General features: G+C 40.4%; 1 protein-coding gene across 13 annotated transcripts in view; it reads left to right on the top strand.

Annotated features, from left to right (window-relative positions):
- Nucleotides 1–19,739, top strand: part of DAB1 (DAB adaptor protein 1) — a 902,516-nt gene that overhangs the window by 584,983 nt on the left and 297,794 nt on the right. For all 13 annotated transcript variants that reach the window (XM_037744064.1, XM_037744058.1, XM_037744061.1 and 10 more), the window contains one exon: nucleotides 18,950–19,152. In XM_037744064.1, the coding sequence (XP_037599992.1) occupies nucleotides 19,086–19,152 (67 nt within the window). In that variant the 5' untranslated portion in view covers nucleotides 18,950–19,085. The remainder of the gene's footprint in view (nucleotides 1–18,949; nucleotides 19,153–19,739) is intronic.

The raw sequence follows: 19,739 nt of genomic DNA, 5'->3' as shown, positions 1-19,739 counted from the left end.
GCCTCGGCCTCCCAAAGTGCTGGGATTACAAGCGTGAGCCACCGCGCCCGGCCCTCTTTTATGCTTTTTGAAATGTTTAAAAAATAACTTATTCTTGGAGTAGAAGTCCTATAAAAGTTAATGAAGTTAGAAATTGCCTAATAATACGAATCATATGGAAGTTTTCTCTATGATTGATGCTATGAATGATGGGCTTAGTGGATCACAGTGGCGTCAGAAGTGGACTAAAGATCAGGTGACCTAGCTAACTGATCTGTGTAACTTACTCATCGCGTGACTTTAGGCAAAGCATTTGATCTTTCTAAGATACTATCCTTCATATGCAAAGTGAAGACTCTAGGCCGAGGGTGTCCGATCTTTTAGCTTCCCTGAGCCACATTGGAAAAAGAAGTATATCCTTGGGCCACACATAAAATACACTAACCCTAACGAAAGCTGATGAGCTAAAGAAAATCAAAAAAAGCTCATAATATTTGAAGAAAGTTTAAAAATTTGTGTTGGGCTTCATTCGAAGGCGTCCTGGGCTACCTGCAGCCCACAGGCTTCTGGTTGGACACACTTGCTGTAGGCTACAGGTCCAGCTGATATCCAAGTTTCTTTTCATCTTTAAAACGCTAGACTGGAAGCATAAAGACTTGTATCTTAGCTTGGTTACAGCCACTTACCACTACTAGAGCCCTGGGTAAGTCAGTTTCCTTTCTAGAGGCTCAGTTTCTCAGTCTTTAAAATGACCATTGAGATTTCTATTTTGTGTTTTCCTGAGGGTATTGAGAGAATTTCATCTGGACACTTAGATGGGAAAGTACTTTTTAGCCATACAGTCTTATTGTTATTAGAAGCCATTTCTTATTTTACTGTGATTTTGTGGCAATATGCCACCAGAATGGTTGGATAAAAGAAGATGAAAAGTCAGTGGACATAATACTGATGATTTTTGAATTGTACTTTTAAAACCTATTGGGTTTTTGTTTCCCTTTTGATTTTTTTTTTTTTTTTTAAATCCCCACTTTACATCTTAAGTTCTTGGCTTGAGCTTTGGGAAAGTGTTCACAGCTTTCATAAAATTTTTCAAAGGAGTATTTGATATACCAATTTTTTTCAACCCTGTGATTTTCTGTGGTTGTTTCTGCCCGGAATTCCTGAGAGGAGGAGATCTTTTCATGCTGCTTCTGATCATATATCCAGTCCTCCTTGCATGGACATTAACTGGTAATACTTAGAGAATCACAGATGTCAAGAGAATGACTGTTTGCAGGACTAGCTAGCTGCTTTCTGGAAACTGAAAGCTAATAGGCACCTAATCAAGGCTGGTTCATTTTTTAGGGATAACCCAATTAAAAATCTGGATTAACTGACCCTGACCTACTAGTTTGGCTCTTGGAAGCCATTTAGTATTCTATTATCTTTATTTTGGTCTTTTTAATCTCTAAAGAATACTTCTAAGTTAGACTGTAATTTTTTTTTTTTTTTTTTTTTGAGATGGAGTCTTACTCTGTTGCCCAGGCTGGAGTGCAGTGGCATGATCTCAGCTAACTGCAACCTCCACCTCCCAGGTTCAAGCAATTCTCTTGCCTCAGCCTCCTGAATAGCTGGATTATGGGCATGTGCCACAACGCCTGGCTAGTTTTTGTATTTTTAGTAGAGGCAGGATTTCACCATGTTGGTCAGGCTGGTCTTGAACTCCCGACCTCATGATCCACCCACGTCGGCTTCCCAAATTGCTGTGATTACAGGTGTGAGCCACCGCTCCCAGACTAGACTGTAAATTTTAATGAGCAAAGGTTGAAGTTCCTCCAGACGGGGGAAAAAGGATTATTATTCAGGTTAGTGACCCCACAGCTCTGGGCAAAGGTGCAGGGATGCAGCAGATTGGAAAGGAGTTGTAGTCTAGATTCAGCAGATGGGGAAGGTGGCTTGGTCTGGGAGGAGTGGTCTAGATTTGATATCTAGGGAAAGAAGGTGGTCTAGGAGGTATGGTCTAGAGACAATTGATAGAGAAGGGGGTGTGGTCTAGATTCAACAGTCAGGAAAGTATGGCTTGTATTTAACAAACAGAAAAGGGAGTGTGATCTAGATCCAACAGACAGGAAAGGGGGTGTGGTCTGGATTCAACAGATAGGAAGGGGATGTGGTCTGGATTCAACAGACAGGAAAAGAGGGTGTGGCCTAGATTCAGTGGAAAGGGAAGGAGGGTGTGGCCTAGGTTCAGCAGACAGGAAAGGGGGTGTGGTCTAGATTCAACTGACAGGAAAGGGTGTGGCTTAGATTCAACACAATGGGAAAGAAGGTATGGCCTAGACTCAGCAGATGGAGAAGGAGGTGTTGTCTGGGAGGTGTGTTCTAGATTCAACAGATGGGGAAGGAGGTGTGGTCTCACCCACTGGGGATGATTGAGGAAGGTTGTGGGCAACTCACTTACTAACAACAGGTCCTGCTCTTTCACTGTCATTCAGGGTGGCAGTACCTGTACTAGGGCTGATAATCTAATTAAGGAAGCCTAATATAGAGCCAGGAGTCAGGTGGTGTTTACAAGGTACATAAAAGATCTTGGACTCAAAAGGCATGGAGTCCAGTCCCATTTAGCTGGAAAATCTGTGGCTTATATCATCTCCAGCCATCCTAAAATGGGGACAGCACCATGAAGAAGAAATGAGAGTACAAAAGAGAAAGTATTTGGCAAACCCAGACAGTCGTTAGAAAGGAAATGTCAAATGAGTGCACAGACAGAGGGAGATTGGAGGAAACTGCGAGACCCTTTCCTTTCACTATTGCTATGTTCTGACAAGGTCTGCTGTCTTCCTGTTAAATGGGAGGTGAGTGTGGAGTGGAGAAAGCGAGTTGTTTGGGCCTCAGGCCTCAACCTGCACTTAAGCCTACACCAGCTCACCTTTGCTACCCTGCAGAGAAGGCAAAAGCAGTTAATGACAAAATGTCAGAATGGCACTTGGGGGCTTTTAGAAATTCTCACCAGGTGGTTTGGGGGGCTAGGGAAGGAATAGCAGGGCGTGGGGAGTTTGGGGAGGGATAGCTTTAGGAAAAATACCTAATGTACATGACGGAGCGATGGATGCAGCAAACCACCATGGCGTGTGTATACCTATGTAGCAGACCTGCACGACCTGCACATGTACTCCAGAACTTAGAGTATAATAAATAAATTAAAATAAAAATTCTCACCAGGTAAGATTGCACACACATAATATCAAATATACAGAGCTGCCATGGTTGCATTATTATTTTATTGTTTTTATTATTAGTAAAACTTTATCCAAAGGGTTCATTTTAAAAAACGTTGTTGGACATGCCTAAGTAAATGACCATAATATTTCTTTTAAAATTTTGCATAAGAGAAGGCTACCCAGAAGCCTTGTACTTGGCAAGCAGAAATTAATCTAAACTGTTTTCTGAATTTACCAAGTGCTTGCCTGAACAGACAAGGAGCCTGGGGGTACTTCTTGTGGGTGTGATGAGTTGTGAATCCCAATATAAGATGTCTGAAAAAAAAAAGAGAGAAAAGAAGTTTCTGAGTGTTTGGCAAAACAGCCTTTTTTTTTTCTTTAGTTTTATTCAAATCAGTCTTCCCAAGCATTCAAGGAGCAGATTTTTTGTTTGTTTGTTTGTTTTTGTTTTTTAAAATAAGTTCTGGGATACATGTACAGAATGTGCAGGTTTGTTACATAGGTATTCATGTGCCATGGTGGTTTGCTGCACCCATCAGCCTGTAATCTCCAGTAGGTGTATCTCTTAATGCTATCTCTCCCCTAGCTTCCGACCCCTGGACAGGCCCTGGTGCATGATATTCCCCTCCCTGTGTCTGTTCTCATTGTTCAACTTGCACTCATAAGTGAGAACATGTGGTGTTTGGTTTTCTGTTCCTGTGTTAGTTTGCTGAGAATGATGGTTTCCAGCTTTATCAATGTTCCTGCAAAGGACATGAACTCATCCTTTTTTATGGATGCATAGTATTCCGTGGTATATATGTGCCACATTTAAACTAAGAAAAAAAAATAGGAATGTGGGGATTTCAAAGATTTTGTGATTTTATTTATCAGCTAATATATATGTGGAGCTTTCTTGCATCTTATTAGCACAAGGGCAAAGGAAGATGCAAAAGAAATAGAAGACCATCTAAGCCCTCAGATGGTCTTCAGGCTCTTCAAGGGACAAGATATAGATAGATAAGAAATGACAATTTTTGAAGGCTGTATGGTTTTGTGGAAACATTGTGATATTTTGAACCAAATACACTTGGGTTCTAGAGCTGGATTCACAATAGGAATGGGACCTGGGACTTGATACCTCATGACTTCTGTGCCTCTGTTTCCACTACTACAAAATGAGAATAATCATAACTTGCCTTCTCGGATTGTAAAGATGTACTAGCATGAGGAATGTACATTGCTTAGCACAGAATGTAAAGCCTAGTAGGTTCTCATGAATGTAATTGTTTTCATTTCTTCATTTCTCCCTTCTGTTTTATGCTCTGTTATAGTAGACATAGAGGGCATGTGGTTCCTTGGGAATTTTGAAGAATGTAGGCTGCGATAGGAAATTCCTCCTGGAGCAGGAGGGCTTCACTTGGGCCTTTGGCTGTCTTCTGCTTGCCCCTCCAGGGGCTCTCACTGCCCTATTCTCATGCTCTGGGAAGCTGACCCGTGTGGACTGCATCCATCCCTCTTTCATCTGTGGGTTTTCTGACCCTTTGGCCACTTACGGGGATTAGCCAGTGCTGGGTCCTAGCAAGAGGCTAAGGAGCAGGAAGTCTCTGTGTTTTTGATCCCTTTTTCAGCTTCTTTCTCCCTGCTGGCTTGCCTGAGGTTTGCTGCTTCCTAGAATGAAGGCTACTGCTCCTTTTAAAGGAACTGTTTCTTCAAGGTTCCCTCCTAGTCTAGTAGCCCCTTCCTCCTCTCATCCTTTCAGGCCTAGGAGAGGTAACAGTTCTGCTCTTCTCTCCCTGGGACACTCCAGTGTCCTTTGGGGTTTCCCTTCAACCCATTCCACTCATGTGTAAATCATCTCTTTATAAGTCTTCTGAAATTGTATGCATTTGTCTTCAATTTCCTGTTGGCACTTCCAAAGGTGAGCTGAGTTTGAATAGGTGAAGGAGTGTGGTATTGAATAACCAAGGTGCACTCTGGGGTCTCGGACCAGCAAGCTATTGTCTTCCCTTAGCTTGTATTTTACATGAGGATGCTGACCTGAGCTGTGAGTTTGGGGAGATATACTGAACTAGAGCCTGAAGATCAGGCTAAGTGAACATATCAGATTTCACATCATAGGAGAAATAATTTTTTTTATTTCCTAATTCATTTTGAGAAGTGTGCATTAAATAATCAACAGTTATATGATACAGCAAATAAATATCAGAAATACCTTTCTTTTCATTCCAAAGAAGTATATGCAAATGGAATAGAGGGAAGGGAAGGCAAATAATAGGTAATGAACACCTCCTCTAGTACCAAGCAATTTGCATATATTACCTTATTTATTCTACTCAGTAACCGTTATGGGCGAGGTACCAATTTCCCACCTTTCCAGAGGTGCAGAGGGAGGCTCAAAGACTTCAAGAGATTTGCCAAAGGTCACATATCTGGGACTTGGTGGAGCCACAGTTTGAAATCCCAGGGCAAGTCCGTGAGACAGTGATGCTCATGGCTTTTTTTTGCCAGACATCAGGTAACAGTGATATAGCTTGGATCTGTGCCCCTGTCCAAATCTCATGCTGGATTGTAATCTCTAGTATTACAGGTTGGGAGGTGACTGGATCATGGGCCTCCGCTGATTTCTCATGAATTGTTTAGCACCATCCCCTTAATACTGTCTTCACAATAGTGAGGGAGTTCTCAGGTGACTTGATTGTTGAAAAGATGTGGCACCTCCCCCCACTTCTGTCCTGCGCCTGCTTTCACCTTGTGAAGTGCCTGTTCCTGCTGAACCTTCCCTTCTGCTTTGAGTAAAAGCTCCCTGAAGCCTTCCCAGAACCATAAGCCAGATAAACCTCTTTTCTTACAAATTACCCAGCCTCAGGTATTTCTCGATAGCAATACAAGAATGGACTAATACAACCGGTGATATATTTAAGAGTTCAGGTGACAGGCACAGTTATGTGCATCAGAGCAGGAGCTTCAGGCTGTTTGTGGCAGGCCCCCACAATAAGGAAGAGTATGGCATTTTCAGGCCATGCACAGAAGTAAGACAGCGGGGAGTTTTTCTGGAGTTAGGAATAGCTGTAGAGCCTGGCCTCATGGAGACTGGGTATGACTTTCTAAAGGAAGAATCCTGGGTCTCTCTTGGGATTGGGTATCATGTTGTTCCCGTTGCACAGGATTTTGTTTGATCCTTGCCATTGGGTGCCTTCAGTTTCTACTTGTACTGAAAATGTCTCTTTCCCCTTCTTACTTACCTGTTTTTTTTCTCTACTTAGTGGCTTCTGCCAGTCCTCACTTCTGCTGACTCACAACTTCTGCTAAGTCTTGGCCTTCCTGCCTCCTGGCTTCTCCCTGTTCTGCACTTCTGGGCTCTCTACCAGTGGACAGAGCCTGTGTTACCAAATTCAAATTCTTGAAAGAGAGAATATGCATGTCGTCTTATATATCCAACTTGGATATCGTTCTTTCTGCCAGGCTGAGTTGTGACTCCTGGTCAGGCAGCAAATTGTCCTTGGGGAGGGAACTGTCCCAGGCCCAGCCAGCTGGGACTCATCTGGGGCGAAGGACAGGGCAGGCAGCAGGGCAGCAACATGTACAACTCCTTTGCCATGTGATGGACAACATGTTCACAGGCTCCAGAAGTTAGGGAGCAGGCATCTGTGGGATCACCATTCTGTCCACCACTGTCTGCGCTCCCACCCCAAAGATCCACATTCATCCTTCATGCAGTATATATTCCCCCCATCCCAGGATCTCTCTGGTCTCATTTGTTCAAAACCTCGAATGTCAGCTAAATCTCAGGAGTTCAGAAGCCCCAGTTTTCCTTATCTCAGTCATCTACATCAAGTTCCAGTGATTAGGGCTTGAGCATCTTTGGGGAGGGGAATTTTTCTGCTTTCCACCAGCACTTCCCACTATGAGATAAATATTTTATGTGGATTACATCATTTAATACTATAGTCAGATGTAGTAAGTATTCATAGTCATAGCATTTTGCAGTGAACACATTCAGGTGCGGGGAGTTAAATAACATGCTCAACCCTACCTAAGTAGTGAGAGGAGTCAGGCCAAGTTCTCTTAACCTTTATTCCTGTGTTTGCCAAACTTGGCTGCATTTTAGAATGACGTGGGAAGCTTTTAAGCCTCCTTGTGTCAAGCCGGGTGCATTGTTGTGCACCTGTAATCCCAGCTATTTGTGAGGCTGAGGTGAGAGCATCCCTCAAACGCAGGAGCTGGAGGCTGCAGTAAGCTGTGATTATACCACTACACGCTATCCTGGGCAACAGAGTGAGACTCTGTCTCTAAAACATAAAATTTTAAAAAAAATTACCAGCGCCCATGCTGGACCTGAAACCAATTAAGTAAGAATCCCAGGGATGGGTGTCAGCTCCTCAGGTCATTCCAGTGTGCAGCGACACTCGGGAGCCGCCCACTGTGCTCTTACTCATAGAGGTATGGTGTGCAAGGAGTGAGCGCAGGTGGGTCGTCAGCGAAGTCTTCCTGGGCTGCGGAGTTTGAGTTTGTAGTGGTTTGCAGGGTGAAACAGTGAGGAGGCTTTTCCGTGTTGCTGATTTGCTCCTTACTTTCCAAGTGTGATAGAATTTTTATGTTTTTGTGAGATGGTTCCAATAAATACATTCACAAATCAGGAAACAACAACAAGAAGACATCCTTTGTCAGAGCATCCATTCTCATTTATGGCTTCAGGAAAACACGGTTATCGCTGTTTGCGTGTGCTTTTTGTCAGGGAGATAATTGTGGAAATTGGGTTGCTTCCCGTCAAGCGCAGATCCTTTTGTGGAGAAAATTTGAGCCATCCATGTATCCATTTTACAGTAATTGAGATTGGACTAGCAAACCATTAGTGAGCTAAAGGAAGATGATAGTCCTTTTTGTCAAAAGGAAGGTGGTAAAAATTTGATGTTTGAGGAGAGCAACAAGAAAAAACAGGTTATCAGTGATGAGAGAAAGCCTGCCACCTGTCTCTGCCTTCCTTCCAGAGGGAGAAGGTGGCATCTATTGGCAGCACATCAAGTGGGGCCAGTGGGCAAGGCTCTTATAGGAGGAATCTACTGATGCTCACTGGGACCCAGACAGTCACTGAGATGTGCGTGGCTGCAGGATGAGTCCCTGCCCAGGTCCACTCTTGAAGTGGAGCAGCTTGGGGACATCTGTTGCACTAGCTAGGCTTGCTACTTATGGGTGTTGCTTCTGTTCTCTTTCTGATTGTCAACTCTGAAGATAATGAAATGCAGCTTGTGGAAGGGAGAGTAAATAATGGCGGTATATATTTTAGGTAAATCAGCAGGTGAAGCTGCCAAATGTGGCATTTGTTTATTTAAAATCCCCTTCACAGGGAGGCCAGCATTAAATACTTGTCTTTTCTCCCTGCAAGACCCCAGGGAATAGCAGTAGTTCACGTTACTCAAACACTCTGTGGAGGAAACAGGGATGAGTACAGGGTGTTCAGTTTCCAAGAGCAAATAAACACAGTGGGCCTGCCTCCCCTCCTCTGGCTGGTGTGGAGCAGGGTTAAAATGAGTAATGACGTCTGGCTAAAAAGGCCAATGAGGGAAGTGTCCCTTTAGAATCTGTGTTTTGGGGAGCAAGTGTGATGGGCACCTGAGGTCAGACTCAGCCCTGGGAGGCTGTATCTGTGGCCAGCCCTTGATTAATTTCCCTCTGTACCTCCAACATTTACAGGTCTGTTTACACAGAGTCAGTGTTTAGGAAATGTGTGTTGATTTGATTTGATTGACGGAACTTGTGATTTAATGACTATGTTCCGAAGGAGTTGGGTATGCTTTTTACCTTTGTTTTGAAGATTCATTTATCTAGGACCTCTTTGGAAAAGAAAATGGAAGCACATGTGCTTGTAAACTTACTCCCTTCGCACAGCAGTCTTTTGCTTGGCTGACAGTCCCTGGGCAATTCCTGGACAAGCACCATTTTGTAAGAACATGATTGCTCACCTATTATCCCACTGTGGTGGCCCCTGTCACCTGTGAGTAGTAAATGAATCAATGAATAATTTTTGAGGTCTCCACCAGGGTATGAATTTTTGAATATGGTTACATACATGTGCTACTGTTAATCTGCATAAACAAACTTGTATTTATTTATTTATTTTAAAGATGGGGTTTCACCATGATGGCCAGGCTGGTCTTGAACTCCTGACCTCAGGTGATCCACCCACCTCAGCCTCCCAAAGTGCTAGGATTACAGGTATGAGCCACCACACCCGGCCTGTATTTATTTTTATAGATAAAAATAATCTTAGGCATTGTAGAGTTTGATTTCCCCATCCTGTGGATTTTCTTGGAGCCTCCTTGAGTTGTACACCACCAGGTTTACAGGACCCCTTGAAGCGCCTTGCTGCCAGGGTCTGAATTCAGGCCCCCTGCAGTCTGTCTGACTTCTGTCTCCTTCTGCAGACTTGAGACTTGCCTCTTGTTACTACCCAGCCATGATGAACTGAGTTCCTGGGATCGATTATGTCTTCTCTCTGTTTCATGCCATCATCCACAGTTTTTCTTCATAAGGTGACTAACATGTACTAGTCTTCCTGAACTTTGTTGAAGGATCTCCTCTTCTCAGAAGTCTTCCATGTGCACTGCCATTGTTAACTCACCCCACCCTGTAGCATCTCCAGGTTGAGACAGTGCCTATCCTCTACATTTTTGAGAATCCTGTGATTTCTCTCCTACCAACTGTTAGCACACCATGCAATCACTGTCTCTTTTTGCCTCCCTAACGATTTGAGTTCCTTGCAGTTGGGATCACATCATCTTTATTCCTTTCTAAGCATCTAAAACAGTGGTCTATCAAAGAATTGGTGTTTAATAACTACTTGTTCAATGAATGAGTGGATTTGCTTCCTTATTTAAATATTTGTTGCCAACCAGTGCAACATGGCAGGCCCTGTGCAGGGGGCTGGTGTGGATGCAAAGGTGTATAGGGCACATTCCCACTGAGGTTTGGGACAGGTTAAGGCCTGCTGGGGAGATAGACACACAGCTGTGTGACAGGGGAGAGAAAAACAGGATGAGGGGAGAAGAGTATAAGCTGAACACAAGGCAAGCAGCTGTGACATTTTATATAGCTTTGTGCATTTTGGTCTCCTGTAAGCCCAGTGAGATAAAAAGTTATTCCCATTTTATAGATGAAGAAATTGAGGCTGAGGCTGGTTAAAGAGCTTAAAGGCCTAAATTTCCCTAGGCAGTCAATGGTGGAGTCAGGTAGGTTTCCAGCCCAGCCCCTTGGACAGCTTGCTGCTTTAGTTTAGATTCTGCCAACTACTGATAGATGTGTTTTAGTAAAATTAGAGGTGAGAATTTTAGAAGGTTGGATGTAACTGGAGTCCCAAGCATTGAAAACACTCACTAATGGAATTATTTTAGGTTTATACACTTGTTTTTTTCTGATACCCTAAGAGTTTATGTAATGAATTTTCATGGTGCTATAAATACTTAATGAAACTATGTGATCCATTAGTTAAATGAAATGTTCCTAAGTATGCCATGTTCCTGTCAAATAAATTCCTTTAATATTGCTGAAACCTGGTTCTGGCTTTTGTTAGCTTCAAGTTTGATTACAGAAACACATTTTGTTCCCTCTCTGTTTGCCTTGCCAAAGACTAACTGATGTCTGAGTAACAAGAGTGCTGCCTTCTGGAACATAGCATTTTATTTTTCCAAAAATACTTTTCACATAAATTTATGAGATTATTCTATTATTGTTCCATTTTACAGATGAGTAAACTGATAAAAAATATTAGTTTGTTTAATTTTAGATTTTACCCTAGGAAAGTTAGACCATCAGATACTGTATAGCAAGATCCCACTTATTTATCTTTCAATTTAATTACTAAAAAGAATATATGCCTTGTTCATAAACAACTTAAATGGATTTGTGCCACATCGTTTGGACCCTATTTAAAATTATTATATTAGTATTATGCTCTCAGTGTTATGATCTCAGCATACAGTAAGAGATGTGGAACATTCTCTTTTGGAATTTTATGGAGACATTGCTTATGTTAACATCTATGATACCAGTGTCAATTTCATGAAAGCTGATAGTTTTCTTTCTCTACTTCTGGCCTGAAGGAAAAAAAGTTGTATAGACTTTGTGAAATTGTAACTGAGCATATTTCTCTCTTTGCTTTGGCTTCTAGGAATCTCATAGCCAAATATATAGCCCATCTTCTACAACTGTATCAATGTTTTTGGTGTCTTATTCTTGCTTCTGCCTTCATCTTCATTTCTAATTCTTTGTGTTTCTTTGCTCCAGTTTCTCATTTATTTGGTTTATCCTATTATAGAAAATAGCTCTCTATAAATTGCCTAAATTTCTATTTTTTTTTCATAATGTGTAGTAAATATAACAGTGCCACATAATGAAGATGAGCTGTTAGGCTCAGATATGTCTCCCATATTTGTGATTTGTTTTCTCCCCTTTCTTGTTACAGTTTTGGCAAGAGAGCTTTGATTAGGTCCACGCTAAGGTTGTAAATCTATCAGTTTTATGGGCTTCAAAGTTTTAAAGCTAGGGATATGTCCTATCAGTGTATTATTTTTCTTGAAAGGTTTGGACAAAGTAGATGTTGGTTGTACCTCTACTGCAATGATGGTGGTCCTTTATTAGCAGAAAGATACAGCATCTCTCAATATTCTGCCAAAAGTTTCTATAGCACTTGTACCTCTCCCACCCACAGCAGCTTTACAGAACTGCTGCCACTGGGTTCCAGAAAGGCTTTACCTTTTCCTGTTGTCTTGATCCTGAAAAGATCAAATATGCAGCATGGCGACATTTTAGACCTTTTCCAGATTGTCTTGGTCAGAAAAAAATCTTTGAGGTACTTAAAAAAAAAAAAAAAAAAAAAAAAAAAAAGATTGACAGGCTAATGACATAGTCCCAGGGATGGAGAGGGAGATAATCTACAAAAGGCCTACTCAGGCTGAGTAATTAAAGGAACCTGCAGTGGTCCAGCAGGCAGGAGCATGAAAAGTCTGTGTCAGCATAGAATACAGCCTAGAGAGGAAGTTTAGAGCTCAGGAAGAAAGAACCCTCTTCCATACAACCTTGGTCCATCTTCTGCCGAGTTGCGCAGTGTGGGGAGATACAGGGTGAAGGTGGAATCTGTAATCAGAACTGGCAGCCATAAACTAATTTTAAACTCAGCTAGCCTTGGGAATTAGAAAGCATGCCATCGAGGGAGCTGGAATGGGTTTGAACTTAGGAGAAAAGTGAGGCCAGAGTTTACTTAGTCGCAAACTTCCTTGTGCTAGAGTTTGAGCTAGGCCTTTTTTTTTTCTCTTTTTCTTAATTTGGAAATAATCTTATGATTACAGGAAAAAGTATAGGAATAAGGATATGCAAAGAACACCCCATGCCCTTTACTTAGATTTACCCATTGCTGATATTTTATCTTACTTGATTTATCATTTGTGCGTTTTCTCTCTGTGTATATTCACACACATATGCATACACATACATGAATTTTTTTCTGAATCATCTGAATGTAAAGTGTACATATCTTGGCCCTTTATTCCTGAACATTTAGTGTGTTTCCTAAAAACAGGTATACTATTTCATATAACCACAGGAAAGTTTTCAACTTAAACAAATTTACCATTGATGCAATATGTTCACCTGATTTGCCATTCATATTCAAATTTATCAGCTGGCTCAATAATTTTGGAGGGCTAACATTTCTTTTCTCACCAGTACAATATCCTATCTAGGTATGACATTTAATTGTTTTGCTGCTTAATTTCTTTTAATCTAAAATATGTCCACAGCTTCTCTTTGTCTTTTATTACATTTTCAATGAATACAGCTCTCCCCTTCCCATTTTTTAAATGCCTAATCTGATTAGATTCCTGGCCAGAATATTACACAGTACTGCATAGTGATGTTGTGTTCTGCTCAGGGTATCACATGCTCTCCCTCTGCCCCTGTTTGTTGATGTTAATTTTCTTAGCAAGATTTTGTCCAATTTCTCCACTATGTAATTACAAAGTTTCTCTTGGAAATGATAAACAATAAGTGGGAAGATGGTTTAAGACCTATGAATACTCTGCTTCTTATCAAAAATGTTTCCCTGGACTTGGCATCTGTTGGTGATTCTTGCCTGACCTACCTTTACTCATGGCTGTAAAATGTTGATTTTATAACTCCAGTACTCCCTTGGTATTTACTAGTCAGCACCTGTTCTGCTGTAAGCAAGACAACCTTCCATTCTTATCCCATTTGTTTGTCTGTCTGTCATCAGTATAGATTTGTGGATTCCTATTTTTTCGATGGTTTGTTATTTATTACCATCCTTGATTATATTGGTGTTTAAATCGTTCCTGATTAGGCTGGTGAGAATTCTTCATGATGACTTCTGTGTCCTTTATAAAATTCCCTCATCATTTTTTGTTTTGAGTACTTAATTTCTGGAATAACACGATATTTCAGGCTCATTGTGTACCTGCCGTGCGCCAGCTCTGAAATAATTCATTTTTCCTAATAAGCCTTGGTTTCTTTTGCAGGAAAATGATAACAGAAACCAAAATCTAAGTAGTAGGTGTCTCATTGTTGCTTGGGTATCTTTGCTTCTAGGCCCTTTTAGTGGACAGAGATAGGAAATAGTTGCAGATCAACACGTACATACATTCATACCTATACATCTACATACAGATGCATGTATATTTTATAAATCCTGAGTTTACTTTGAAACCTACAACTTTCAACCTATCACTTTAGCATTCTTTCCTGCTTTCCCTTCCATATTTTAACATCTCTTTTCCCATAGGAGAACGCTGGCTCCCAGCAACATCTGTGCATTTACTACTTTGGTCCATTCTATAGAACATTGAAAATAGTTTCAGAATTGCTTTGCTCATAACGCCACAGAAAACAAGCCTACTAAAAAGGCTTTGGAATTTGTTTGCTGCTGCTTTTGCTTCAACTATGCCCAAGAATGGGTGTGAGCCATCTAACTCTGTGTTTATAAGTTATTTAATAAATTTTTTTCTCCTCTACCTCTTCAGCAAGTGTGTTTAGGATGTCCATTTAACATGCAATTGAACTGATTTGTTTCAGTCTGCTTTTAGTTTTAGGTTCCCCCTTACCATCCCTATTAATTTAATTTTTCTCAGATATGTAGAACACTAATATGCTTCCAAACGTGGAAATTATGCAAAAAGCTGTACTCTGGGAAGTATCACCCTCTGCAATATCTCCATTACCACCCAGTTCCTCCCTATGAAAAACAACTTTCGTGTTATCTGGTTTGTTTTTGTGAGGATAAAAGATAGCATCCTATAGATTGAGCTAGATTTTTTAGTGCCCAAATCCCATTTATCTTCCAAATCTCATATACTTGGTGGTGGCGTTCCCATTTTACTGCTGAGGAAACTGAGACTTCTTATGTGTACTGTTAAAAACTTTTGTGCCGTGTTGATATAAAATTTACCACTTTAAAGTGGTATTTATTATAGTCATGATGTTGTGCAACCCTCACTGCTGTCTGGTTCCAAAACATTTTCATCACTCCCAAGGAAGTCCCTATACCCATTAAGTAGTTCTTCAGCCTTATGCCCCTCTCCTAGCCCCTGGCAACCACTGATCTGTATTTCATCTCCAAGGATTTATCTATTTTGGATATTTCACATAAATGAAACCTACAATATGAAATGTATTTTGCGTAACTTGGCTTGCTGTTTTAAAGGTTCATCTGCATTATAGTGTGTATCAGTATTGCATTTCCTTTTTACAATTGAATAATATTTCATCGTACAAATATTTTGTTTTTTCATTCATCCACTGATGGAAATCTGGGAGGGCTTTGAGTGAAGTTGGAGAGATGAGTGGTTTGTCACTTGCCCTGTGCTGTGCTGTTTATTAGTTACGTGGCTTTGCACAGGCTCCTAAGCTGGCTTGTGCCTCAGTTTCTTCATTTGTTTAATGTAGATAATGATATTGGACTCTTCAAGTAGTTGAATGAATTGTATCAAATAATGCCAGAAAAGCTTATAGCATAGTACTTGGCAAATGGTGGACCCTCAATAAACAATAGCTGTTTTATTGTAGGATTGTATGAGAAAAAGGGGAAAGAAAGAACACAAATGTGTTATAGTATGTGTTTAGTGTGTGTTTGTTCTGTTGTAGCTGCTGAATCCTTCATGCTTTGTTTAAAAAAAAAAAAAAAAGACATGTCTGTTTTCTCTGCTTTGTGGTTTGGTGTTTTTGGCCCCCACCCCATCACTAAACATGAAATTTTACATTTTAGAAGCAGTTCACTAGACAGAATGTCTGTAGTGGAATGTTACATAATTCACATTTAGATTTGAAGAGCTCATTATAAAAAACCTGACACACTTCAGGAATATTAAATTACTGCAGATTGTGTGAAACAAAGAAATATTATTGAAGCATTTCAAAATTCTAGGCAAGCCTGAATTTAACTGATAGGGTTTCACAGCTTTTACTAGGGAAAATGATTTGAGTTGTCACATGGTTTCTGGCCCTGGAGGACTTTAATCTCCTTAATTACAAAGAAGCGAATTTCCTAAATAATTTGGAGTTACTTCACAGCATTTGCTCAACCTCTGCCTTTTGGAAAATTAAAGTGGATGCTAGGGTCCACACTGTGGTACATTCTCTCAGCACTGTAGCTTCCTTATTTAAGTTTTTATTCAGAATAGGATGGTGGTTTTCTTTCGTTATTGATATAGGGATGTACTTCAGAAATTCACAAGTAATGCTTGTAATACTTGAACATAATCATATTTTGTTGAACAAGCATCTTTGAAGATAGGAATAGGGAGATATGCTATATTGTGATTTATAAAGTTGAAGAAGAGAAAATGGCTCAAATCCAATCCAGTTTTATACACTGCCTTTAAAAAATTCTTAAAAATGTGTAAAATCCATATATTTAAGCTCCTTCCTGAATTTATAGATTAGGCATTTACTGTGTCCAAGACCAACATACTACCATTTCCTACAATTCATCCTCAGAAAGCAAAATTAACTTGTATCAGTGTCCTCTTTTGTAAATGGGAGATGATACAGACTTCCACATACCACGAAAGCCATGTGGTCTTGAGCAAGTAGCACAGGAATCTATGTGCCTAATATTTATTAAATGCTTACCAGGAAGCATGCCAGATGCTCTTCCAATCACAATAGGTGTGTGATGACACTGAACTGCCACAGCAGCTTCCCCAGTGGGCACTATTATCTCCATTGTACAGATGAAGAAACTGAGGCAAAGGCAGGTTGAGTAACTTCTTCAGATCATGTGGCTTATAAGTGGCTGAAACTGAAGTTATCCAAATATCAAATCATAAAATAAGTTGAGTCAGAGTGTTTTACTAGAGAGATCAGAACATCTTTCTGCCTGTGATATCTTTTTGAAGTGAAACTTGAGGAGTTAATAGAATGTCAAGGCAGGCTTGGGACAAGAGATTCCATAGAAAGATGGCAGCACAAGGAAAAACTGAGCAGATGGGAAAGTGCATCACCTTCCTGGTAGACTTTGTGCCTACTTTTACTGGTTTGGTTGTTGATTTCACCCCTCCTTGCTTTTACACATGCTGATCTTTCTGCCTGAAACAACCATTCATTCATTCATTCATTCATTCATTCTACATATATTTATTGAGAAGCTGGTGGTCCTTTCCCTTATCTCTTTGACAGAAACATAAATCTTCAAGATTCCACAGAGTAGGGCTTAAACTCTTTGAAGCTTTGTTGACTTCTCTGAGCAAAGATGAATTCTTGTACCTTTCTGCTCCAGGATGCCTGGTACTTATGCCTGTTTTAGTTTTGGTGACATATGTGTATCGCAGTCCCTTACGTGAGTGATACCTCTGTTAGACTGAGCTTCTTTGAGGACAGGAACCTGCCTTTGACTGTGTGCTCTGGGCCAGCATGGTTACATGGCAAATGTTTATTAACGTGAATGAGCTTGTATTTGTACCTGGCCCATGGTAGATTCTTAGTAAATATTTGCTGCAATAAAATGGTAAATATTATTAATAAATTTAATTATGTTTATACATGACCAACTTTTGTGATCCTGCAATCTCCCATTGAATGTGTCTTGGAGACGAGGGGCTGGAAAGGGTGTGGAGGCTGGTGGCAAGGTATAGATCGATGGTATAAAAGTGTTAGGAAAAATTCTCATTTTCTATGTACAGTTTCATGGACTCTGTTTTACAAAGATAACTTTCTGTTTGTCTTAGTTGTAGCCTTAGGTTCACTAGATAAAGCACTTTTATTTGGGCCATTTCCTTTTTTAAAAAATTGTTAGCTTTTATATAAATAAAACAGGTATCTTTGGATTAAGGTGATAATTTCCTCATATTTAAGCCTTACTACAATTTTATGTGGCTTTTATATTAGACTTTCTGTTAAGATTAACTAGATTGTCATGATTAAGAGGTTTGGGTCATTATTCTTTTTGAACTGAAACTGGCATTCGAGGTCAGTCGTTTTTGATTAAACTGTTCTAGATCTGTGGAATGAACTAAGAATTGGCTGCACAATTCGAAGATCCATTTCTAGTAGCCTTTTCTTAATATTTTTCAAAAATGGAAATTGGTGAAATGTTTACTTTTAATAGAACTCAGATATAAGTATCAGATAGTCACAGGAAAGGACTATTGTCAAAGATAATATTGTACATTGGTTTAAATGAGATTGAGTGAGATATTATACGTAAAGCAGTAGCTAAGGGCATAGTATATAGTAAATACTACCTGTAAGTGAAATGGTTGTATTTTCAATATTATCATTATTCTCTTCCTAGCATGGTGTCTGAATTTAATAGAACCTGATATTATTCAATGCATATTTATTAGTGAATGAATGAATGAAATCTGTGTCTGCCTGTTTCTTTTCTTTTTCTCTGCACATTAAATGCTTGTCTGCTTTTATTGCTGGAGGAAACGCTGACATAAAAATTGGCTTGCTGGAAAGTTTCTCAGCCCCATTTGTCACCTTACCCTTGGAGCCCAATTGTATGTCAACTCCATGTCCCCTCTGATGCCTGCAAGTGAGGGACAGATGACAGGTCACTTCCATATGATCTGCTTTTGTTGCCAAGGTGCTGATCAAGCTTGGCTGATGGATGGGTGCTCTCTTGTTGGAAATGTCTCCATGGGGCTGATCAGGACATACCTTTGCTATATTTTCTGGTTAGCATCTATTGTTTGAAAATAAGAAACGTAGAAAACAGAGTTGGGTTTTGTCCCTCTTATAAATCTAGACTTTTTTTTTTCTTTGAGACGGATTCTCGCTCTGTCTTCCAGGCTGGAGTGCAGTGGCGTGATCCTCGGCTCATTGCAATCTCCGCCTCCTGGTTCAAGCAATTCTCCTGCCTCAGCCTCCCTAGTATCTGGGATTACAGGCGCCCGCCACCTTGCCCAGCTAATTTTCTTGTATTTTAGTAGAGACGGGGTTTCACCGTGTTGCCCAGGCTAGTCGCAGACTCCTGAGCTCAGGTGATCTGCCCGCCTTCGCCTCCCAAAGTGATGAGATTACAGGCGTGAGCCGTCACAGCTGGCCAAATCTAGACTTTTAAAGATCTATTTTGAGTAACCTAGTTTGAGAAGCAGTTTTGCTGCTAATCCTGTCATTCCCTTTGCTGTATAAGCCCTGTCAATGCCATCATGAAACCATGGGATCAGTTTTTGCATGAAGACCAAGATTTTGTTTGTATGTTTGCCAATTCACTTTTTAAAAACTTCTGTTTAACTTCATAACAGTGATGATTCTGAATGTTCTCTTGCCTTGATTTGCAGCACTCAAAAAGAGTGAGTGAAATGTGCAGCTCAGAGTGTCGTTTCTGAAGGGAGGAGTCTTTCTCTTGGAGAAGAGTCCTCAATGAGCCTGGCCGAGGCCCGGGATCTGTGTGAAGTGGACTAAGGATTAAGTAGGATGTCAACTGAGACAGAACTTCAAGTAGCTGTGAAAACCAGCGCCAAGAAAGACTCCAGAAAGAAAGGTAGGGCTGAATTTGACCTTTTTATAATGGCTAGTTTTCTGCACAGGAATGAGTTTTTAAATCTCTGGAATGATAAAAAGAAGTATCTTTATGATCGCATATATTTTTAAATATTTATTTTGTGTGTTTTGTATTCATAATACAATAATGGAATGGTGCTTCATTATTCTCCAGATAAAATCCAAAACGTTTCTCATAATATACAATGTTTTTTTGCATATGCCTTCTATCCATCCTTCCAGCAACATCTCTGCCTAACCACCCCCCTTCCCTGTCCCTGTTTACCCTCCAGATGTTCTGTAGTGCATCTTTGCCTGTACCAGTGGTTGTCAGACTCTGACAGGACCAGAATCACTGGGAGGGCTTGTTAAAGCAGTCGTTGCTAATGTCATCCCAAAGTTTCTGATTCAGTAAGTCTGGGGTGGGACCCAAGACTTGGCATTTAAAACAGGTTCCCAGGTGATGCCAGTCCTGCTGGTCCAGAGACCCTACTTTAAGAATCACTGGAGTTTTAATCCAGCCTGAAGTCCTTTTTTTGTTGATTTTTTTTTTTTTTTTAAACTGACTTCTGCTTATTCATAAGGTTT

Source organism: Cebus imitator, unplaced genomic scaffold (genome assembly GCF_001604975.1).
Source record: "Cebus imitator isolate Cc_AM_T3 unplaced genomic scaffold, Cebus_imitator-1.0 Scaffold163, whole genome shotgun sequence".
Lineage (NCBI taxonomy): Eukaryota > Metazoa > Chordata > Mammalia > Primates > Cebidae > Cebus > Cebus imitator.
This window is presented reverse-complemented; position numbering and strand designations above follow the sequence as displayed.